Consider the following 25,211-nt stretch of genomic DNA (forward strand, 5'->3'; position numbering starts at 1 on the left):
TTAGCTTCATTAGTGCTACTTAGCACTAAGCATTAGACCCTTCACATTAGACCCTTCACATTGGACCTTCACATTTGGCTTAGGTTTTAGCATGGAGTCACACGAGGAGGGCCACGAGGAGGGCCGCTCATCTATTGCGGACCTCATCGCGGAGATAGACCGCGAGTTAGCGGCTATTCGTAGGAGTGCTAGAGACACTCCGTCTACATTACATATCGTGGCAGACTTGGAGGCAGACTTGGAGGCGATGCTTACGTCCCTTCGTAGCCTTCACGATATCGTTTATGTAGATGAGTGGATAGCCCACCATCGCGCTGCTCCTGTGTCACATGGCCTGACATATCGTCAGGTCTGTGATCTTGCTCCTATTAGGGATGGTGCCTACCTAGATCTTTTCCTCGATAGTCGTGGGATGAGGCCTAGGGACGGGCAAGCCCCTCACTATTGCGCGGTGTTCGCATCCTCGTATGGCGGCACATATCTATAGTCGATATGTTGCCGCATATGGGAGGATGCCGAACAACCGCCAGATTCCCATATACTTTGCAAAGCAGTTATATACAGAGTTTGTCTTAGGGGAGGAGGTGGATTACACCAGCCATCATCCGGGTGGTGGTGCTGGCCGAGGCCGTCTCCAGGACCAGGGTAGGCGGCCTCCACCAACCCTTCGTGTAGCACCTACCACAGATCCTTCATTTGTGCCATTGTCGACAGTAGAGGCTCTTGGCACGCAGGTCGGCATTGACATACGGAGTACCACGGAGAGCATCCAGCACGTGGTGCGCCTGTTCTCACGATCTATACCGACGACAGATGTGGAGGTATTTACATATATATTACGTCTTAAGTTTTTTTGGTCATTTATCTTCATGTTTATATATACTTTTCTATATTTTCACATGAGCAGCATGGTTGATTGTGTCACGTAGGTTCCCACACCTACCACTGAGAGGCTCACTCAGGAGCTGGTAGAGGCGAGAGCGGAGATTGACCGCCTCAGGGCTGCATTACAGATGGCAGAGGCAGCTACTGCAGAGGCACAACATCTGAGAGAGTCCGACATCCAGCAGGTAGGTTTCTCTTGCACGTAAAAGAGTTATAATTAAGGTCCTAAGTTATAAATTTCTTTAAGTAATACCTAATGAGAGACTAATCAATTATTTTAATGCTTTACTTTTTTGCGTAGGCTCGGACCGAGGTAGAGAGCTCCAGAGCTGAGGCACAGCATCATCAGATTATGGAGCAGATTACCCAGCACAGGGCAGAGCAGGTGATGCTACATGTTCGAGAGTATCGTAGATCCTCGGACGTGACAGTGCCTTACCTACCTTTATATCCACGGCCTGTCACACAGAGGTTTTTTGACGACCTCTCCCGCAGGATGCACCACCCTTCCTACGTGATGCGTGCTGCTCTTTATGTATCGAGGACATTGATAGTACAGGTGGATATGCCCTGGGATGTGGACATATTTTCCACTTGTCTTGCATCACCCATGAGCTAGTCCGGTTCTCAGCATGCCCCTCCTGCCGTGCACGCGTCGACCTAGCGACGTACAGGGTATTGGGCATCGATGATCTTCACCCAGGCCTCGTTCGAGTGGATGCCAGGACTGGCAGGCCTGTCGACTTTACATTAGCTATGGACTTGGGACTCGACGCCTTCGACGATAGAGCCCAGGAGCCTGAGGTGCCTCCTGAGATAGAGTGGAGCTCACATGAGTTCGACGCTTACCAGAGAGTCCTACATGAGAGCCAGGTCACAACATATGAGCGCGTGGGTGGTACTGGCCCTAGGGTGATGGTGCTAGCAGCAGTGCTGCTTCTCATGAGCAGCGTGTCCTTACAGCAGAGGAGCTTACACGAGAAAAGTGGCAGACACGTACCATTGCAGATTATAGATTTTGGGTTTACAGACAGAGGCGTCTTGCATTAGCACGACGTAGAGAGAGAGAGAGGGCCATAGCAGCTTTTGGGACTCGTGAGCTCCCGAGTACACCGGCACCAGCTCACGATCTTGCCTTTGAGGCAGACCTCCCCGCAGACATTCGACGACCCCCGCAGCCGGCACAGCCTCCTCGACGTGCACAATAGCCTCGATGCGCACGTCGCGGCAGTTAGAGATGACGATTTTGATTGGGTTGCTGTTGATAGTGACTAAACTCAGACTAGCTGGGTTAGCTCACTTACATTGTACTTAGATTCTTGGGCAGTGACTAACCTCAGACTAGCTGGGGTAGCTCATTTTCATTCTGATGTACTTATTTGATGTTTATATCATTATGAGTTTTCTAATTATTGAGTATCATTACATTTTAGTTCATGTTCTTGATTTTATTATATTTTTTAACACTTTGGCTATCATATTGTTTGTTGAAAATCTCCATGCCATCGTACCCAAACATGCTCCGATGGGGACCAAACTTTGCAAGCATGGGAAGGGGACCCACCCCCACATGCTTGCAAAGTTTGGTCACAATCAGAGCATGTTTGGATTGGTAATTAGCGCCCAGTCCGGATTTTTCAAGTCTCTTGGTGCTCAAGAGGCCATGGAAAATCCAGGCCTTCCCCATACCATCGCACCCAAACATGCTCCGATGGGGACCAAACTTTGCAAGCATGGGGGGGGCCCACCCCCACATGCTTGCAAAGTTTGTTCACAATCAGAGCATGTTTGGATTGGTAATTAGCGCCCAGTCCGGATTTTTCAAGTCTCTTGGTGCTCAAGAGGCCATGGAAAATCCGGGCCTTCCCCATACCATCGTACCCAAACATGCTCCGATGGGGACCAAACTTTGCAAGCATGTGGGGGTGGGTCCCCCCCACATGCTTGCAAAGTTCGGTCACAATCAGAGCATGTTTGGATTGGTAATTAGAGCCCAGTGCGGGTTTTTCAAGTCTCTTGGTGCTTAAGAGGCCATGGAAAATCCGGGCCTTCCCCATACCATCGTACCCAAACATGCTCTGATGGGGACCAAACTTTGCAAGCATGTGGGGGTGGGTCCCCCCCACATGCTTGCAAAGTTTGGTCACAATCAGAGCATGTTTGGATTGGTAATTAGCGCCCAGTGCGGGTTTTTTAAGTCTCTTGGTGCTTAAGAGGCCATGGAAAATCCGGGCCTTCCCCATACCATCGTACACAAACATGCTCCGATGGGGACCAAACTTTGCAAGCATGTGGGGGTGGGTCCCCCCACATGCTTGCAAAGTTTGGTCACAATCAGAGCATGTTTGGATTGGTAATTAGCGCCCAGTGCGGGTTTTTCAAGTCTCTTGGTGCTGAAGAGGCCATGGAAAATCCAGGCCTTCCCCATACCATCGTACGCAAACATGCTCCGATGGGGACCAAGATGGGGACCAAACTTTGCAAGCATGTGGGGGTGGGTCCCCCCCACATGCTTGCAAAGTTTGGTCACAATCAGAGCATGTTTGGATTGGTAATTAGCGCCCAGTGCAGGTTTTTCAAGTCTCTTGTTGGTGCTTAAGAGGCCATGGAAAATCCGGGCCTTCCCCATACCATCGTACGCAAACATGCTCTGATAGGGACCAAACTTTGCAAGCATGTGGGGGTGGGTCCCCCCCACATGCTTGCAAAGTTTGGTCACAATCAGAGCATGTTTGGATTGGTAATTAGCGCCTAGTCCGGATTTTTCAAGTCTCTTGGTGCTCTCGAGGCCACGGAAAATCCAGGCCTTCCCCATACCATCACACCCAAACACCGATGGGGACCAAACTTTGCAAGCATGGGGGGGGGCCCTCCCCCACATGCTTGCAAAGTTTGGTCACAATCAGAGCATGTTTGGATTGGTAATTAGCGCCCAGTCCGGATTTTTCAAGTCTCTTGGTGCTCAAGAGGCCATGGAAAATCCGGGCCTTCCCCATACCATCGTACCCAAACATGCTCCGATGTGGGGACCAAACTTTGCAAGCATGTGGGGGTGGGTCCCCCCCACATGCTTGCAAAGTTTGGTCACAATCAGAGCATGTTTGGATTGGTAATTAGCACCGAGTGCGGGTTCTTCAAGTTTCTTGGTGCTGAAGAGGCCATGGAAAATCCGGGCCTTCCCCATACCATCATACCCAAACATGCTCCGATAGGGACCAAACTTTGCAAGCATGTGGGGGTGGGTCCCCCCCACATGCTTGCAAAGTTTGGTCCCCATCGGAGCATGTTTGGATTGGCAATTGGCGCCCAGTGCGGGTTTTTCAAGTCTCTTGGTGCTTAAGAGGCCATGGAAAATCCGGGCCTTCCCCATACCATCGTACCCAAACATGCTCCGATAGGGACCAAACTTTGCAAGCATGTGGGGGTAGGTCCCCCCCCACATGCTTGCAAAGTTTGGTCACAATCAGAGCATGTTTGGATTGGCAATTAGCGCCCAGTCTGGATTTTTCAAGTCTCGGTGCTTAAGAGGCCATGGAAAATCCGGGCCTTCCCCATACCATCGTACCCAAACATGCTCTGATTGTGACCAAACTTTGCAAGCATGTGGGGGGCCGGGCCTTCCCCATACCATCGTACCCAAACATGCTCTGATTGTGACCAAACTTTGCAAGCATGTGGGGGCCCCCCACATGCTTGCAAAGTTTGGTCACAATCAGAGCATGTTTGGGTATGATGGTATGGGGAAGGCCCGGATTTTCCATGGCCTCTTAAGCACCAAGAGACTTGAAAAATCCGGACTGGGCGCTAATTGCCAATCCAAACACGCTCGGATGGGGACCAAACTTTGCAAGCATGTGGGGGGGACCCACCCCCACATGCTTGCAAAGTTTGGTCCCTATCGGAGCATGTTTGGGTACGATGGTATGGGGAAGGCCCGGATTTTCCATGGCCTCTTCAACACCAAGAGACTTGAAAAACCCGCACTGGGCGCTAATTACCAATCCAAACATGCTCTGATTGTGACCAAACTTTGCAAGCATGTGGGGGGGACCCACCCCCACATGCTTGCAAAGTTTGGTCCCCATCGGAGCATGTTGGGTACGATGGTATGGGGAAGGCCCGGATTTTCCATGGCCTCTTGAGCACCAAGAGACTTGAAAAATCCGGACTGGGCACTAATTACCAATCCAAACATGCTCTGATTGTAACTAAACTTTGCAAGCATGTGGGGGGGACCCACCCCCACATGCTTGCAAAGTTTGGTCCCCATCGGAGCATGTTTGGGTACGATGGTATGGGGAAGGCCCGGATTTTCCATGGCCTCTTAAGCACCAAGAGACTTGAAAAACCCGCACTGGGCGCTAATTACCAATCCAAACATGCTCTGATTGTGACCAAACTTTGCAAGCATGTGGGGGTGGGCCCCCCCCATGCTTGCAAAGTTTGGTCCCCATCGGAGCATGTTTGGGTGCGATGGTATGGGGAAGGCCTGGATTTTCCATGGCCTCTTGAGCACCAAGAGACTTGAAAAATCCGGACTGGGCGCTAATTACCAATCCAAACATGCTCTGATTGTGACCAAACTTTGCAAGCATGTGGGGGTGGGTCCCCTTCCCATGCTTGCAAAGTTTGGTCCCCATCGGAGCATGTTTGGGTACGATGGCATGGAGATTTTCAACAAACAATATGATAGCCAAAGTGTTAAAAAATATAATAAAATCAAGAACATCAACTAAAATGTAATGATACTCAATAATGAGAAAACTCATAATGATATAAACATCAAATAAGTACATCAGAATGAAAATGAGCTACCCCAGCTAGTCTGAGGTTAGTCACTGCCCAAAAATCTAAGTACAATGTAAGTGAGCTAACCCAGCTAGTCTGAGTTTAGTCACTATCAAGATAGAGATCTAGTCAGCAGCACCCTCTCTAGCTCTCAACTGCTCTAGAATGCTCTCATGGTCATCCACTCGAAGCCGAAAACGAGGGTGAGAACTGTGTTTTCGGCTCTGTATACTCGAACAAGAGTGAGCCTGGTAGCAACCACTAGATGAGAGAACTGAAATGCCTCTAACTCCCACTTCCACTGCTGGAACTCAAGACTCCCCCGATGAAGTCGAATCTGCTGGTAGAATCGGCCTGCCACAGTCATGCTATGGGTGTCATAAGAAAACCCATGATCATCCACTGTATCCTGGTCAAGCATGCACTTTGGCCTAGTGCAACTCATCAGATAGTAGTCTACTCCCTCGCTATTTCCCTCACTGGCAATAACAGCAAATACATCACCCTCCTGTAGCAAATCTGTCAGGTCATCATAACTGACCATGAACGCAGGACCTGTGTGCTCATCAGACACCACTGGTGGATGTGAAGGATGCTTGGGGGAGAGGAATGTCTGTATCCATGCATCTGCCCAAAACACCATATTAGTGAATTTGGGAATTTCCCAATTTCTATTTTTGAATACTTAAAAAAGGGGACATGGATAACATGTTTATAAGTTTCTCAAAACCCTATCATATGACCTATCGTTGGAAAGCGCTTGAAAAATGGAATCTAAAGAGCTATAAAGCGCTCATTTTGGATTAGTGGTGTTCAAGTTATGGTTAATCCAAACTTTTGACCACGTGTCCCAAACTTGTGGGAAATTCGCATATTCCCCAATGCGGTGTTCCAACCTCTCGAGGCACAATGTGACCAATCGCCATCCATACATGCTCCACGGAAGCATGCAAACCGTCGTGTGTAAATCGTGGGGGCCGCCATGCACGTGCTCCTGATGGAATGTAAGCCCAAGGTGCCAGGTACTGTGTCACAATCATGGGAGGCTCTACGGTCAATCATGCCACCATCCACATGCCAAAAAAATCTCCTGACAATCCGAGCATCACGTTTGGGGTACGATGATGCTGCACTCCCACACAAATGTTGGGAGCACCACTCGACTACGTGGCCCGCATCTCTGAACCGCTGAGCATCCTGTCGCAGCTGATGACGCCTCAAGGCACGTTTCACACACGCGCCCGCACCATCATGCTCACCCTTCCCGTGACCAGTCTCAAAGAATGACCAAATCACTGGGATACTAAACTGCACATGCCACCTATAAATCCATAAAAGATAGTCTTAGTTATTGTTTTCTTTAAGATGTTCTAGTGAATTTAGTTTAATTGTAAATGTAAGAAAGCCATAAGTACTACCTGTAGAGCCAATAGAATTGACGTGATGACTTGAACTGTGCGCCACAACCATCCGACCAAACCCATTGCTGGACATGTCTGATCCCACAATGTCCTAAAAAATCGTCATGGAGACGAAAACAGTGCTGCACAAAATGTGCATCATGTGAACGATCATCACTGATATAGAAATGATACTCTCGAATAATGACACGAGTCTCGGGGGTACTCGCTATCCCATCTACATGAGCCTCTGCATGTCGATAGCTAATGTGGACCAAAATAGCAACCTGGTGAGGTAAGCAATACATACGTTTAGGACACAAAAAATCAATTAAGTAATGTAGCTCAAACATAAAACAAATATTACAAAATATAACCATTACCTGCTCTGAGAAGTAATACTCAGATTGTATCTCCTGAAAAGGTGTGAAAGTGTAGTTCTCTGCAAAATCAATCACAGAGACGACCACACCAATAGGAAACTCTGCTAGGCATGCTCGGAACTGACGATCCTGCCACTTGGCACAATGACTGTGCCGTATGTAGGGGTAGATCTGCTCCCTAAATGTGGCTGTGAAGTGACAACGTGGTGTATGTTTGTCCACGAGCTGCAACTTCCTGGACTGTCCACCACTCTGGAGCTGGTGTGTCACATACTCATAACGTTGCCATGCCACTATCTCTTGGTCACTTGCATCAAGATCTACCATCTGTAGATGTGCAAGTGAACCACATGATGTGCAATTGCTCTCCACACAAGGCATCCTATGGAACTGGGCATCCTCCGTGCGTGCACACAAAAGAGAGTGGATGAAATCACGTGGACTACGAGGCAACTCTCTATGCCCACTAAGAGAACGGAACACATCATAAAAAAGTTTGAACTCAACATGGTAGCGACAACAACATGTGTCACGCTGACGTGAGTACCTCACAAACCAAGGCTTACACCCCTCAAATGACCTTTGCCCAATTTTAAGCTCTGGATACGAAGCCACAAACTGAGAATACAACTCAGTTTGGGACATTTCAAGAAAGCAAGCACCGTGCTCAATGAACGCTCCTCTTGTCACTCTCTTACGTAAAGCTTTCTTGAAAGCTGGCGATGCACGACAATTCTCCTCCCAAAAACTTTCTATCAAGGTTCTAGTGGTTTCATCTAGTAGGCGATCATGCCTAGCTACACGACCACTACTCGCCCACATAGCACCAACCTCATTGGCATCTAAACTTTGTCGCCTAATAGACCCAACTCTAAGTGCGTGTGGTGCTATGGAAAGGATGCGAGATGTGGCACTAACCTTACCCTTCATTTGGGAGCTACTTATGGCTGCCACAATAGCCCGTCGAGCAGCCAAAGCGTCCGCAGAGTTCCTCTTCTTGTTAACTATATAAGAATGACGAACACTTTGTAGCACCGCCATGCCAGCTCTCCTCTCTCTTCGACCTCCAATGTCGGAAAGCGCCCTGCAGTTGGCCATGTTGGGCAGATCAATCAAAGCATCAAGCACACATGCCTGTGTGATGAAGACGTGAGGTCTTTGAAATAGGAATGGAAGATTGCATGGGCACGACGATTGCATGGGCGCCCAAAGGAGGGGGGTGGGTTCTTATAGAAGAGAGGACTCAAGAAGGGCGGGTTCATGTGGATTATCTAAACTAAGGGGTAGTGGGGGGGAAGAGGGCAAAGAGAGAGGAAGTGGAAGAGGAGGAGCAAGGCTTGGATCATCGCCACAACGGAAGGTGTTGCTCGTTGACCTGCTCTCCACTCTCTCTTTCTCTCACGAGCTACCCTTCTCCTCTCCTCCTCTTGAACTTGGTGGATGGGGGGGAGTCTAGTCCTATCACGTTTCCGACTCCTACGACTTTGAGAACCCATTCTCAAGGAAGCTAAGAGAGAAAATATTATAAAGGCTCAATGATGGGATAGTACTAGAGATAAGTGTGGGATAGTACTAGAGATGTGTGATTATATAGGAAAAATAGGTTATCCACTTCAAATCTCATTGGATTTCCTATCTAAGATTGATTGGATAACTAAGATAAACATAAAGATAATTAAAGATAAACTATTATCCACTTAAAAATTAATATTATTTATAATATTTATTAACAAGTCTAAATATTTATCATTACTAGATATATAAATATATCTTTAAAGATATCTTTTATTTTATAATTATATAACTACTTTTTTTAAATAAAGTATTTTTTTTAAATTTTATTCAAAGGTTTATTCTACAAAAAAAAAAATTTCAAGAAATATAAAATTAAAAAATTTATTTTTTTTAAAATTAATAATATGATCTTTAATAATATTTTTATTGATCTAATCCCAAAATATAATCCTTTAAAATTAGTGATTTTAAATTCTTTTATTTAATAAGTTATATATATTTTATTATTTAAATTTCTATATTCTATTTCTCTAAATTACTAAATTAACTTTTCCAAAAATATGTTTTTGAAAAAAGAGGGGAGGTGGGAAGGAGATGCCACGTGTCACAAGCGTGCATGACACGTGGCATTCTCTTGACATGTGGCACTATTATGGTTGATGTGGCAATTCCATGATGTGGCATGCCATGTCACCATGTGCGAGGTGGCATGCAAAGGTGGCAAGATGATGTGGCATTAATGATGACTAGGATGATGAGGTGGGGAGTCAACTAGGTTGACCATGTTGACATGGAGGGTGGAGGTGGCAAGCTGCTTATGTGGATCCTCTCGATGCTCACGTGGACATAAAGTGGCATGCATATATAAGGTTTGTGCCTACCCAAGCCTCACACATGGAATGAAACCTAAGCTGTGAAGTTTACCAAGCCTAGATTTCCAAACCTAACTAGGATTGGTTTTAGACTTGAAAAGGGGAGAGTGGACACAATATGGGAATTTTCACTTGGGAGGATTGAAAATGCACCTTCCCATACTCAAATCAAGCCAAATTTTTTTTAATAAATTCATGGCAACAAGAGTATTGATCCCTTGAGTTTTTAGATTGAAAGATTCAATATTTAATTTTCTAGAATTAAATTACTATTGATTTAATGGACCTCTAACAGTCATAATAAATTTTCCAAAGTAAATCTACAAAAATCAAACCGTTAGATTTGTAATTTTACCTTATACCCACATTATACTAATCTTTCCCAATCTAATCATCACTAGATCCATACAATTTGAGCATTTTAAATGGTAGATGTGGTGGGAGGATAAAATAGTATGTTTTTTAACAATTCTAATATCTTTTAAATAATATAGAAAATAGTAGAACACATCAAAAATTACTCGATAAATCAAGTTAAGCTCTATGTTATTTGTATTTGTGATATGCAAAGTGGGAACATCATATGAGTAATAATGTAAAAGTTATAGGCAATTTACTCACATTCACTATACCTGTCTAAACCTAGGACAGGGCCTGTATACAAACTTGGTTCCCAAAGAAAAGGGGATTTGCAATTATTGGATATTCGATCAGATTATAGTTTTAGGTGCCCAAATTTGCATATGATGTTTCATTAGAAGACCTTGAAGTGAAACTCCTTGGCTAACTATGAGAGATTGGCTATTCTTCTTGAAAAAATGCCTGTTTTCCAGCTAAAGCCAAGGGCGCCCACGACATGAAACTAGATAACCTCATCTTGCAACCACCCCAAAGCTAGTGACTGTTTCCACCACTAGAACTTTGCTGGATAAGGGCAAGGGAAAGATCTAGGAGGAAGCCAAGTCCATGCCACCCTTTCCAAGTGTCTCCACTAGTGATATCTCCTTAACCTCGGCCACCGCTAGAACTTTGCCGGATAAGGGCAAGGGAAAGATCTAGGAGGAAGCCAAGTCCATGCCACCCTTTCCCAGTGTCTCCACTAGTGATATCTCCTTAACCTCGGCCACCCCACTAGTGATATCTCCTTAACCTCGGCCACCCCACATGCCCTTATCATATGACTTTTGGCCATTGCACTAGTTGTGCAGGTTTTTATGATACAATTCCTAAAGCTATCCCCCTCCCTATTTCCATGGCTATCCTCTGTTGAAGATGGTGTCCTTCACCCCTCAAATATACATGGAAGGTGGTCAAAATAGCCTAATGTGATAAGGAAGGGCTGCACGCTACGTTGGAGGTGTTGTTTTTGTCCTCTTGAGCTGTCACGTCGTGGAATGATTTATCCCATAACCTTAGCTAAGGGTCCTTGACCATAGAATATAGGTGCAATTAACCCTTGGCCCCTTCCATCCCTCCACAAACCTTTGTGGTTCACATGGGATTGGAGCTGGGGGAGGGGGCCGGCCCCGGCAGTGGCCATCCGTTCGCTCTACGCATGGGATCTTCTTCTCGACATGGTACCAAAGTAGAAAAAGATTGCGAACTGTGTGTTCTACCTGGTGGCGGGCAGCTCCTCTTGATTGTTTCGACATGTCTGTTCCTCGGCGTTTGGTGGTTAGTTGGCCTTTGTTGTTGTTTGGTCCAGTCTTGTGGTGGTTGGCTGGTCTTTATTGTTTGGTCTGGTCTTGTGTTTGGGTGTGACCAAGTTTGGTCAGTCCCATGTGTTTGCCTCAAGGTTTGTCCATAGGGGGTTGTTAAAGATGGTGGCCTTCACCCCTCAAATATGCGTGGAAGGTGGTCAAAATGGCCTAATGTGATAAGGGAGAGCTGCACGCTACGTTGGAGGTGTTTTTGTTGTTGTTGTCCTCTCTAGCTGCCACGTGGAATGATTTATCCCATATACCTAAGCTAAGGGTCCTTCACCATAGAGTATAGGGGCAATTAGCCCTTGGCCCCTTCCATCCCTCCACAAACCTTTGTGGTTCACACGGGATTGGAGCTAGGGGAGGGGGACGGCCGGCAGTGGCCATCCATTCGCTCTACGAATGGGATCTTCTTCTCGACATCCTCAACATTTTCGGTGTCAATCCTGCCATGGCTGGGGTTGGTGCAGGTTGGGGTACAATAGGTAAACCTAGAGGATAGTATCCCATCTATGGACTATGCCTCAGTGGTGGGCCGGTGTGCGCTTCATAAGGATCCATATGGTATCTGAGATACACTCCATGAGGCAAGTAGTGGCTATCCATATGTGTCGTGTACTATGGTTGGAATGTTCTGGGTGGACTCTTTTGCTTTGGTAAGAGGTCTCTAGACCTTGGTGAGGTGGCTCTTGACCTAGGCTTGGTGTTGGCCTATGATCTTGGTATAAATCTACCATCATGGCAGTTGGCGTGGCTCCCCAGACCACTGGATCAGTCTGGATTCTGTTATCTAGTTCCTACCCCACCTCCGATCTAAAATCTAGTGGAGATGTGATAGTTATCTCTGTTTGTTGATCCATGCTTGTGTCCCAAGGTTGAGTCGCTTCTGATTATGTGTTACCTAGGGTAAATTTTTTCAGCCTTGAGGCAAGACTCCTGTGTGAATGTGCATGGGATCCTAGTTCTTGCTCTTGAGTCAATCGTCTATCCATGCAACATTGGGAAACCAATCCTCAAGTCTCTAAGTTCTTGACATTAAGGCATTTTTGGTAGAAAACTTTTAAGTTCTAATTTAGAAAAGCCTTGAGTGCTTTTTCAAGTAGCCTACAAATGCAATGCAATGGTAAATATGTGTATTAACTATTGATATGTACCTTAAATAATTGAAGATATATTTTTAATACAAATCTTGGGTGTTACACCTCTTTAAGCCATCCTCAAGATTTTTGGAAATTATAATTTGCAAGGTATAATTTTTTTTTACAAAAAAAAAGTATATACACAACGAAGTAATTTTTTTGGCTTTTTGAGTTTTTTTATTCCCTAATCTATTTAAAAACTAAAAGATTTTTCTTATCTTGTTCAACTTAGGTTCTTAAGCCACTTATGTAGCTCATTATGTGACTAGTATTAGCATGCAAAACTTGGCCCTTTATGGTTGCAAGATGAAGAGGGTATAAAGTCTATCTCGTGTTTCATAGTCCATTTAACATACATAAGCTTGAGCTATGTATACTAATTTGAAGTAGGTAACACGTGTTAGGCATGGGCCACACATCTCGTGTTTGGTATAGTGCTAAAAAAAATGGCATTCTACTGTATTTGTACTGGCCAGAATTAAGAAAAACTAGCTGAGATATTAAGTAGCCCTTATTTTAAGGAATGATTTTTCATATGTTTTAGTTATAAAACCAATATAGTGTAAAGATTTTGGAAACAAAAATCGAATAGATTTTAAGAATTGTTCTTATTTTGATTAGTTGAAAAATATATTTTTTTGGGCACTAGTTTGGGAGTAGTCTGAGCTATAAAGACGCCCTAAAAAAAGGGCAGCCAAAAAAAAAAAGGTTATGCCCACTTAGAATGAAGCCATGCCTGACGAGCATAACTAAATTACAATTTGCCAGCTTTAGAATTTTTGGAAATTACAATTTACAATTAGGTATAAACTTTTAAAAAAATATCTACACAATGTGAGTTTTTTTGGCTTTTCAAGTTTTTTTAAATTCTCTAGTCTATTTAAAATTAAAAAATTCATTCTTATCTTCTTCAAGGTTCTCAAGCCATTTATGTAGCTCAATTAAGTGACTAGAATTAGCATGCAAAAGTTGGTGATTTAGTAGCAAGATAGAGGGGGTATAAAGTCTATTTTGTGGTTCGTAGTGGTTGATTTAACATACTAGAGTCTAGGCTATCAAATTCAAATCCAAATTCAAATTCAAATCTCTCAAGTGTAAATCTATATAGTATATATCATAAATCTCTCTAAAGTCTATATCTGCCACCATAGAGTCTATATCTCTTGTGACTACCACGTTGCATAGCTTCTCCTTTATATCTATACAGGATTAAGGGAGAGTGGCCCTCCCTCCACGTGGGCAAAGGAGGGGGGCCTATTTCAAAATGGCCACTCCTTCAAGCGTGAGGAGGAGCCAAATCTCACATCTTCCAAAGCAATTTTGAATTTGAATCTAAGAAAATCTCATCTCACATCTTTCAATGAAATCTTTGTATACATGCTTACATACCTATAGATACACACACTTATATATATTATGTATGTTTGTGTATCTATAGGTATGTAAGCATGTATATATAAATAGTGTACATGTGTGTGTGTGTGTGTGTGTGTGTGTGTGTGTGTGTGTGAGAGAGAGAGAGAGAGAGAGAGAGAGAGAGAGAGATTACATGAAAGATGCATTTATTTGAGAGTGAGTACACCTCACCACTCATCCCTACCATTAAAATTTAATCTAAAATTTAATTAATTAAAATTATATATATGTGTAAATCTATTTAAGTGTGTGTGTGTGTGTAAATCTATTTAAGTGTGTGTGTGTGTGTGTGTGTGTGTGTGTGTGTGTGTGTGAGAGAGAGAGAGAGAGAGTTTCTATGTGAGAGAGTGTGCGTGCAGAGAGAGAGTGTATGTGTGTGTGTGTGCATGAGAGAGAGAGAGAGAGTGCGTGAAGAGAGAGAGAGAGTGTGTGTGTGTGTGCATGAGAGTTTCTATGTGAGAGAGTGTGCGTGAAGAGAGAGAGAGAGAGAGAGAGAGAGAGAGAGAGAGAGAGTGTGTGTGTGTGTGTGTGTGTGCGCGAGAGAGAGAGAGAGAGAGAGAGAGAGAGAGGCTGAGAATTTCTATGTAGGAGATAGTTTGTGTGGGAGGAGATAGTGTGTGTTTTCATTAGTGTATGTGCGGTGTGTACATGTGTGTGTGTGTGTGTGTGTGAGAGAGAGAGAGAGAGAGAGAGAGAGAGAGAGAGAGACGACAGATAATTTCTACGTAGGAGATAGTTTGTGTGGGAGGAAAGAGTGTGCGTTTAGATTAGTGTATGTGCGGTGTGTACATGTGTGTGTGTGTGTGTGTGTGTGTGTGTGTGTGTGTGAGAGAGAGAGAGAGAGAGAGAGAGAGTATATGCATGCATGTGTGTACATCTGCATCTATGTGTAGAATGTGCTTGAGAGAGAGAGTGAGATGGGGCAGACCTAGAGAGAGAGAGAGAGAGAGAGAGATGTAATGAGGGAGGGTGAAAAGAGAGAGAAAGAGAATAAAAAGTATCTTTTAATAAAATATAAATTAAATAGAAAACATATATGTATATGTGTGTATACATGTGTGTATGTGTGTGTGTTTTTATTTACATTTATATATACATACATACATATGTATGTATATATATATACATATATATGTTTGTGTGTGTGTGTGTGTGTTTAGATGTGTGTATGATATATCTATCTATATATTTAAAAGTGACCACAACTTATCACCCATCTCCGCACATTAAAATTTATTCAAAATTAATTAAATTATGTCGATGTTTGTATTTATATTTTTAAATACATGCATATATGTATAAGTATATGTGTCTATATATAGGTTTATGTATCTAAAACATAATATTGTAGGGAAAAATAGTATTTTTAGAGATAAAATGCGCGTGCTTTTGAGAAAAAAACAAAATATTTGATCATTTAAAAATTTTCCTAGAAAATGAAACGCTGTTTTTCTTTTAACAATTATGCCTCAACAAGATCGAAAATAGTTAATTACGACGAAAGACTCTCTCTTTTTTAAGGCATTTAAAGAAAAAACATGTATATATAAATAGTGTGCATGTACATGTGCATATAGGCAGTAGTAGCCATTAGGGTTTTTGAGTGTTCAAATTTATAGGCAAGCATTAGGCCATTAGGGTTTTATATCTTAACCATGGACATTAGGTATATGAAAACCCTAATATAATGATTAGCTAAATGAATTTTTATTTATTTCTACACCTATATGTTTTATACATTTTCACCTATAAGTATTGGCCATACGACTTTTTGATTTATGTCTTTACCTATATGGTTATGCATGTAAAAAGACTTATTAAAAAGAGTTGTCTAACGATAAAAATCTCATAACATCAACTATTTACATGAGATAATTAACAAAATGGACATTGAGTCATATGTTTATGGTTGTAGTCAGTCACCCACCCTAACCTAATCACAAGGGATAAAAAATAGTTGTTTGATGGATGGCATCATGGGGCTAAGAAGGATCATCCTTGGTGCACACCATTTACTAGAGACAATGTCCAAGTGTACAAATGTTAAAGTAAAGTCTTTGATGGTAGTCATTTGTGAGGAGCATAGATGTGAGTCGTTTTGGTAGTCATTTTGTAAGAGCACAAAATAAAAAAGGTTGCACTAGCCGTTGAATGGTTTGCTACTTCCACAATGTCATTGGTGGAGTATAGATAACTTTATGGTCTATTACGATTATAGGTGGATGTATGAGTTAGTTGACAAGATAATTGTATGGTCTATTACGATTATAGGTGGTCTATTACGATTATAGGTGGATGTATGAATTGAGTGTGTGTGTGTGTGTGTGTGTGTGTGTGTGTGTGTGTGAGAGAGAGAGAGAGAGAGAGAGAGAGAGAGAGAGAGAGATTACATGAAAGATGCATTTATTTGAGAGTGAGCACACCTCACCACTCATCCCTACCATTAAAATTTAATCTAAAATTTAATTAATTAAAATTATATATATGTGTGTAAATCTATTTAAGTGTGTGTGTGTGTGTGTGTGTGTGTGTGAGAGAGAGAGAGAGAGAGAGAGAGAGAGAGAGTTTCTATGTGAGAGAGTGTGCGTGAAGAGAGAGAGAGAGAGAGTGTGTGTGTGTGTGTGTGTGCATGAGAGAGAGAGAGAGAGAGAGAGAGAGAGAGGCTAAGAATTTCTATGGAGGAGAGAGTGTGTGTGGGAGGAGATAGTGTGTGTTTTCATGAGTGTATGTGCGGTGTGTACATGTGTGTGTGTGTGTGTGTGTGTGTGTGTGTGTGAGAGAGAGAGAGAGAGAGAGAGAGAGGCGACAGATAATTTCTATGTAGGAGATAGTTTGTGTGGGAGGAGAGAGTGTGCGTTTAGATTAGTGTATGTGCAGTGTTTACATGTGTGTGTGTGTGTGTGTGAGAGAGAGAGAGAGAGAGAGAGAGTGGGAGGAGAGAGTGTGCGTTTAGATTAGTGTATGTGCGGTGTGTACATGTGTGTGTGTGTGTGTGTGTGTGTGTGAGAGAGAGAGAGAGAGAGAGAGAGAGAGAGAGCGTATATGCATGCATGTGCGTACATCTGCATCTGTGTAGAATGTGCTTGAGAGAGAGAGAGAGAGAGAGATGGGCCAGACTTGGTGAGAGAGAGAGAGAGAGAGAGAGAGATGTAATGAGGGAGGGTGAAAAGAGAGAGAAAGAGAATAAAAAGTATCTTTTAATAAAATATAAATTAAATAGAAAACATATATGTATATGTGTGTATACATGTGTGTGTGTTTTTATTTACATTTATATATACATACATACATATGTATGTATATATATATAGATATTTATGTTTGTGTGTGTGTGTGTGTGTGTGTGTGTGTGTTTAGATGTGTGTATGATATATCTATCTATATATTTAAAAGTATCACCCATCTCCGCACATTAAAATTTAATCAAAATTAATTAAATTATGTTGATGTTTGTATTTATATTTTTAAATACATGTATATATGTATAAGTATATGTGTCTATGTATAGGCTTATGTATCTAAAACATAATATTGTATATACTATATATTTACATATGTGTGCGTGAGAGAGAGAGAGAGAGAGAGAGAGAGAGAGAGCGCTTCTATGTGTGGGAGAGTGTAAGAAGAGAGAGGGAGTGTGTGCATGTGTGTGTGTGTGTGTGAGAGAGAGAGAGAGAGAGAGAGAGAGAGAGAGAGCAGGTGTATATGTGTGCGCATGTGAGAAGAGAGAGAGAGAGAGAGTTTCAACATTTGAGAGTGTGTGTACGTGGCAGAGAGAGGGAGAGGGTCATGTGCATGTGCATGTGTGTGTGTGTGAGAGAGAGAGAGAGAGAGATGGTTGTAGAGAGGGAATAGTTCTTTTCTGAAACCTTGGTCGGCCGCAGCAATGGGCGGGTGCAATACTAGTAATATATAGATTTTAAGTTTAAGCTATATACTAATTTGACGGAGGTAACATGTGCCACGCATCTGCAGTCCTAGCTATAAAGCCGCCCTTAAAACAGGAAGGAAAGAAAAACGATGACCCATTTAGAAAGAAGCCATGCCTCGCAGGCTTTTTTTTTAAAAAAAAAATTGTTTCGACAACTCAACGAAAATGTGCTTTCAAATGATGCTGCAATGGAATCAAAGCTCTATTATTAATCGTTGTGAGCAATTTATGGACAACTTATAACAGATAACACTTCAGTACCGAATACCGAAGCTTAATTATTAGAAATATGCCTCCTTACAGAATGTTATAATGTATGGGTGAGGCCCGTGTAAATAGTCTTCTCCCCCGATTTAGTAGATATGTGTGGAAATAGTCTTCTCCCCCGATTTAGGAGCGGAGCTGTCGCACGAAGAGTATTTCACAACAGCCGGCTACATGGCGAGGATCGATGCTGAAGACGCCTATTAATAGAGAAGCTTTTGAACAAGTATATATGGGGCAAGTTTTATACATTTGCGAACAGTTTATAGGTTCTGGCATCAGTGATGATCTCGCGAACGGATGAGACGCCACCAAGCACCATGATAACTATTGCGGCAGACATTATGATGTAATTTGCCCAAAAGGAGATCGTTTTGACTGCAGGTTTGAAGATGATGGTGTAAAAGAGCATGGGAAGAAAGAGGCAGATGGGTGTGAAGCCGAGTGACCCCATGAAGGCACTGAACTCTACAAAGAAAGGCAGCATCGCGGCCAAGAGTGTGGACAAGACAACAAATGAGGATCGTGTCAGCAGGCGAGCTACCAGGTTTCTCTTGGAAAACTTTCCTTGCTTCGCATCAGCGGCCATTCCTTCGAGCCTCTCAAAAGTGGGATGAAGATGGAGCTGGCAAAACAAACAACCAAATGCATCGTTAGCGTCTTAAATTAGATTAGCTAATGTTTTGATAGTTAAACCGACGACAATTGCAACAAACACACAGTTTGGTTACATTGAAAGACAGAAATGCACGCAGCTAACCTGCACATGTATATTTTTTAGAGATTTGGCACTCTATATTTTGCAGATCGAGCTGCAATATAGCTATGTGGATGTGAAATTAATGCTTCCAGATGCGCGCGTACTAGGGATAAATATACATACCTAGATACACATGAGAGAGAAGACATGACCCACACGAGGATCACTCTCTAGCTGTTCAAAGAGGATCCAATTGATGATGAAAAGCTTGACAAACAGAACTGCCGAGAAGAGAAGTGAGAAACAAGAGACTTTAACTTGTGTGTGAGAAACAAGGGAGTGTAGCGTACTTTAGTGTGGAGAAGGGGTGGGAAATAATTAGAATCAATGAATATTAATCAAGTAAATTTGAAGAAGTCTTATGTATGTGGGAGGCTGGAGAGAAAGCAAAGGGGGCGGCAGAGCTAAGGTGATGTCAGGAGGATATCAGAGTACTACTGGAGGGGCGTTAATTAGCGGAGAAGTTTCTGTTCGATCGGCCATGCCTGCGTTAGTACACCAGCTCAGCCAAGGCCAACGACTAGCTACGACGACTCGCGTGCGTGGTGTCGTCGGCGTCTTCAATGGTCTATCCCATCATTAATTAGGTTGGAACACCTGGATACATCTCTACCGAAAGCTCGAGATGATTGAAAGCGACGCTGATTTTGTGGCGGATGAACAACGATTGGGGGACGCTGATGATTGGAAGCACGGGCGAACACCATGTGAGATCACACTTCATGAGAGTAAAGCCATTTGTAACATGTGCATATGCTTAACGAGTTTACTCAAGAAACATATATATATATATTTCTATATTGTATAGAGGGAGAGAAAGAGAGAGAATGCTTACCACAGTGTATACTGTGAGCTGAATGCAAGCACATGCATTAGCTGCAAAGTAAAGCCAACGTGGCACAAGAGAGAACTGTTTTGGTTGAAACATGTTGAGCAAGAGAAAACCATTGGCTTTATTTCCAAAAGCCCAATAGCCTGAGAGAGCCACTGGAAAGAAATTGCACAACGCAACCCCATAGCAAACACCCAGCCCTCTCGCCATCTTCTTCTCCACTGGCTCTGCCAGTGATGCCTACAAAAATGAGATGATGCCACTATTGTAGTCAGAGTATTAATTTATTGGAACCTTAAGTTTGCATTAGTTTTGAGATTTATCTTACCTGAATCTCCACAACTAAAGGATTCGAATAGCTTGTCACCATCACAGAGATGGCATTGAAGATTCCAAACGTTCTAGTCATCTCTGAGCCACGGATGGTGTAATCCCTAGGAGGTGCTTCTCTTGAAAAGCCTGCGGTTTGGTGGAAAAATTATTAGATGCAGAAATCTACAGCTACAAGGAAGACTACATTAATTTTATCATAGAGTGGAATCTAAAAATGAGCTCATGATGCAAATATGCATACATGCACATATACACACATCTAGATTACACACACATACATATAGACACACATATACACACATCTAGATTTCATAAGTACATACACATTTGGCTAGTGATTTATTAGGTCCTCATCTCACCACCCATACATGCACACCCTTATGTCTGTCCGTGAACCTTCAACATGGCTGATTAATATGACCATTGCCCATGAAGCAACAATGTAGAGAGAGAGAAAGACATGCACACACATAGGCAAAACATTCATGTTGCATCTTCCGTTTCATTATCACACATGAATCAAATAGAGAACGAGTAGAGAACTACTCTTCCATTCCATTATTGCCTCCATTGTCACACATGAATCAAATTGAAAACTATTCTTGGTGCAAATACAACAAGCCTTGCTTACTCTTGTGCTACTTAGGTTTAAGGGGTTTAGTATATAGGAACTCCACACATGCATCCTCAGGTATATAAAAACCCTTTTTTTTATGGGACCCTCTTGTGCTACTTAGGTTTAAGGGGTTTAGTATATAGGAACTCCACACATGCATCCTCGGGTACATAAAAACCCTTTTTTTTAAATGGGTTTTAAGATTCTAAGGAGGGCTTTTATATGAATAGAGAGTCCTATAAACCTACACGTTAATTTTTCTTATACAATTGAAAAACCCCTTTGTGTATTTATATATTCTATATATTCATGAAACCCCTTTTGTTAAACTCTGGTGTACTGTAGGCTACCTTCAAATATATCCCCCACCCCGTGCGTAGCCATGGGGGGAGAAGAAGAAGAGACCTATTTGAGAACAGTTAGAAGAAATGTCTTTTTTCTTGTTTCAAAAGAAATAATACCTTTTATATTTGAATATTTTCATGCTTTTGCATTAATTAAGAAGTTGAGTATAAGGATGTGCAATTTACCTGCAATAAGAGATCCAGTAAAGGCACATAGGCTGAAACCAAAGCATAATAAGATTGATAGCATGTTGAAGTGTCGTAGTGAATGTATTGATGGTATTTGGGCAAGTAGTAGTACGAAAAATCCAAAGACAACAATAAATTCATAAAGCTGGAATGATCCTTCTTCCTTATATGTATAATACATTTCCTGTAACATCAAATAAAACAAAGTCGTAAACTTACTATTTTGTTGAGATTTATCATGTCGACAACAAACATGTGAAATTAATTTTTGAAAACATTAAAGATATCTCTATGCTTGTATTGACATGGCTAATTATAGCCTCCCATATGCATAGGTCCACAAAGAAAAATACTTTCATAGTTTGTCCACCGAGTAGAGTGCCTCCAACCACCACCATAAAGCAAACACTTAGTTGAAGTGGAGCAACAACATAATGTGTCAATGAAGAACCTACAATACATCAATATATATTTCTTATCAATGTCCTGCACTTGAAGGTTATAAATATTGTGTTAAAATTTGTGGCTGAACTTTAGATAATTTACACAAAAGAGAGGAGATCTTTTTACTTTCACTAACTGTTTTGAAAAAAAAAACAACCTTACTTCTAGCTGTCGAATGATTAATTTATGAAAAACTAGGTTGTATCCTTAGATAAAGATATGGTTGAACGATAAAATATTTTTCTATTTGGTGATTTAAAACTATGCACAATCACTGAAATATACATATATTAATTTGTGCATTTTGTAATTTTGCACAGCCATGAAAATAGTGCAACTAATGTACAGTGAATGCCATCAATACATTGTCTTAATCTTGGATAGGAAACTAATCATAATCCTTCAAAATTGACTAGTCATCCACTCTTTGTCTACAAACAAACAAAACTATCATACATCAACTTGACAAAAAGATCATGAAGCTTTAAAGAATAACAATGGCACGTTTGTGAGGTAATAGTGTGGGATTTGGTGGTGTTAGTCATCTATCTCTAGTACAATGGGTGAGTGTCGGGAAGAAGCACCTACCAAAGGATCTTTGATGAGATTTTTCTAAGTGCATGGCCTCCTAATAAGAGGAGACTTAATGATGTAGAAGAGCACTAAATACTTTAGGAAGCCACTCTAATATAGAAACTAGTCGTATAAGCATGTGCTAGGAGACATATTTAAAATAATCCTACGTTTATATTTTTGATTTTTTTTAACACAATTGTTACCACCCTCTTGTATGTGTACATGTTCACCACCCTCTTGTATGTATACATGTTCACGACCCTCTTGTATGTATATGTATATTTACCACCCTCTTTTTAACTTTTGAAAATTTTTACTACCACCCTATTGTATGTATACATGTATACATGTTTACATTTTCAATTTTAATCTCTATGTAAATTTACATCTATGAACTAAATTGAGTATATATTTGTGTAATTCCCTCCTACATGCTTAGGGCATGTAAGTTCCATAATAATATAATTTCCCCCCTCCATTAACTATCGTGCTATGTCATGATGTGACCTTGGAGACTAAATGCAAACTTAGAAGGCCATGTTATTATGATCATGTAGCTCATAAGCGTGGTACTCGTGTTGTCAATGAGATTGGTAAAGCTAGGCAGGCCTAGAATTTGAAGGGCGCCCCTATTTTTTCTTTTGAAGGGCTTTTCTTTATGAAGATATTGGAAGGGCATATAACTAAATTTCTCAAAACTCTTCCCTTCGTTTGAAGGGTAATTGTGTTTTCACCATTCTTGTGAAGGTTTTGACCCCCTTGGAAGGGTACTGCAACCTTCAAATTCTAGCCCTGAAGCTAAGCTCCGTGACAACTAAAGGCACACATCATTGCATACTTGAACATTAGCATACCAAGCTCAACTTTGAATAATTACCCTCTCAATGATGACATGGTGAATCGACCTTGCACAAAAAAATATGGTGTAAATGATGGAATTCGAGGTCGTGCTAAACAAAGGCTTCCTTTCTAAGTGGACCGTGGGAAACCCTTCCTAATTTTTTTAAAGGGGACAGAGGTAAAGTAAACATCCGACGTACCAAAAAAAACTTTAAGTGGACAAGTTTGACACCACCCTTGCAACTACTAGTCGAACATCTTTCAACTACTAGTTCGAACATTGTGATCCAGCATGCATGTGTGAGGTGGGTGTCTGTGTGTAGTACCAATGACGTGCTCACTAAGGTCACAGAAGCGAAGGGAGCGCTTTCCCTTACGCTCCATGTGCTCCATAGCCAGCGAGAGCGAGTAGCACGAGTAGTAGGAGACGGCCGCCCCCAGCGCCAGCGCGAGGATGCCGGGCGCCCACCCCAGCGCCGCCATCGCAAACGGCAGGCTTAACAGCGGGGGCCCTGCTGTGGCCGAAGTGAGGTGGTAAGCTGCATGTCTCCACGTCCCTGCACACCATTAAATCTAGATTTTATTATAACGTGAATATATATTAAATCTAAATCTTATTATCACGCAAATATATATTCGGGTTGCAAACTTTCTCTCATCCTAACCGTGCATAGGTAGATAATAATCTCATGCGAAGAGCATCAACAGAGAATGGCTAAAAGTTAAAAGTTAACAGCTATATTGGATGTAGTGGACTTTAGATTGGCTCAAAATGATTGGAGTTGCATATCGAAGCGTTATAGCAGGGCAGCAGGTGTGAAGTAGTGTACCTTTTGATTCCAACGTAACCTTGTCATCATGAGATTGTGCTGGCTTGCCTGCACGCAGTGTTGCCACATCACTGTACAAGCCCATTTCAAGGTTATTAACATCATAAACCACCTGCTTAGAGCTATTATTTACGCCATTGCTAACACCAGCAGCTCCGTCCGCCATAAGGTGACCCATTGCCGAATAGATCCCAGCTTCACACGATCCCTTCACACACACAGCCGTTTCTACGCGCAGCTGCTTCTGGCGTCGACAAGTCTGCCTAACCTCCGGTGAAAGTCTGTGAATAGAAAGTACTGGATAGAACAGAGCCGCCAAGTGCCCATTTTATAAGCCGAGATTATGAAAGGTGAGGTTGTCACCGTATGAGACGTACTTTCTCGGAGTGTCCTGAACTTTGGGATGCTGCGCTTGAATTATTTTTATTCATCCGCCACTAATTTCGAGACTACTGTTGGTATTACAGCCACTTCCTGCATTGTGGGTCCACGGCCTGTCACTTTTAGCAACTATTATGAAAAAGCAAGAGACAGTAGACTTCGATGGTGTGAACGAAATGATCTGTATATCTGAACCGTGCTTTCAAAAAAAATGTTTTTTTCAACCCTTAAAATTAGGTGCAATGCTTAGGTTTAATGGGGATTTAGACTTCAAAATTACTAGAAATCACAGGGATTTATTACTAAAATGTACAAATTTCATCCCTTAAAATTAAAGGTAACCACGAATTCCAATCGGGATTTCCCGATTTCAACTACGAAGTTTACACTACAAACTGGATTCTGTGAGTGTTGTTTTTGAAGACAAGCATCTTTGCACACTAAGGGAGCCCCCTAATGCAAAATCCATTAATTACTATATAAAACTTTACAATGTATGTTAAAATGCATTGTTTTTCTAAGGTTTTAATAACCTTAGAAATTAATGGGATTTCAATGGATTATTTATTCTCTCAATACATACACATCTCTCGTTGATTCTCGGAAGCTGCCAATCAAAGAGACAGACGGCAACGACCCAACACAAACGTGGACATTATTAAACGTTTCAACGATTTCTTTATTCTCTCAATAAGTATACATCTCTCACCGATTCGTAAACTACCAATCAGAGAGACGGCGGCAACGACCCAACACAAACGTGGACGTTA

At 42.1% G+C, this 25,211-nt stretch overlaps 1 protein-coding gene across 1 annotated transcript; it reads right to left on the reverse strand.

The window, feature by feature from the left end:
- Nucleotides 1–18,210: 18,210 nt before the first annotated feature.
- LOC147620346 (GABA transporter 1-like) lies at nucleotides 18,211–24,344 on the reverse strand. The gene is made up of 7 exons (XM_086772748.1): nucleotides 24,061–24,344; nucleotides 23,557–23,787; nucleotides 21,724–21,821; nucleotides 21,368–21,554; nucleotides 20,217–20,347; nucleotides 19,892–20,128; nucleotides 18,211–18,921 (listed from the first exon to the last, which is right to left on the reverse strand). Exons 1-7 carry the CDS (start codon nucleotides 24,236–24,238, stop codon nucleotides 18,541–18,543), a joined length of 1,443 nt encoding a protein of 480 aa, XP_086628874.1. The 5' UTR covers nucleotides 24,239–24,344; the 3' UTR covers nucleotides 18,211–18,540.
- Nucleotides 24,345–25,211: the final 867 nt, after the last annotated feature.

Source organism: Cibotium barometz, chromosome 32, assembly GCF_041138505.1.
Source record: "Cibotium barometz isolate CiBa-2024 chromosome 32, ASM4113850v1, whole genome shotgun sequence".
Lineage (NCBI taxonomy): Eukaryota > Viridiplantae > Streptophyta > Polypodiopsida > Cyatheales > Cibotiaceae > Cibotium > Cibotium barometz.

What these genes read in the sequence shown, in the direction of transcription:
- LOC147620346 (XM_086772748.1), bottom strand. Translation starts at nt 24,238, where the DNA reads ATGGGTCACCTTATGGCGGACGGAGCTGCTGGTGTTAGCAATGGCGTA. An exon ending in TCGGTGGACAAACTATGAAA is followed by an intron (nt 21,555 to 21,723) that starts GTATTTTTCTTT and finishes TTGATGTTACAG; the next exon opens with GAAATGTATTATACATATAA. An exon ending in AGCTCACAGTATACACTGTG is followed by an intron (nt 18,922 to 19,891) that starts GTAAGCATTCTC and finishes TTGTTTTGCCAG; the next exon opens with CTCCATCTTCATCCCACTTT.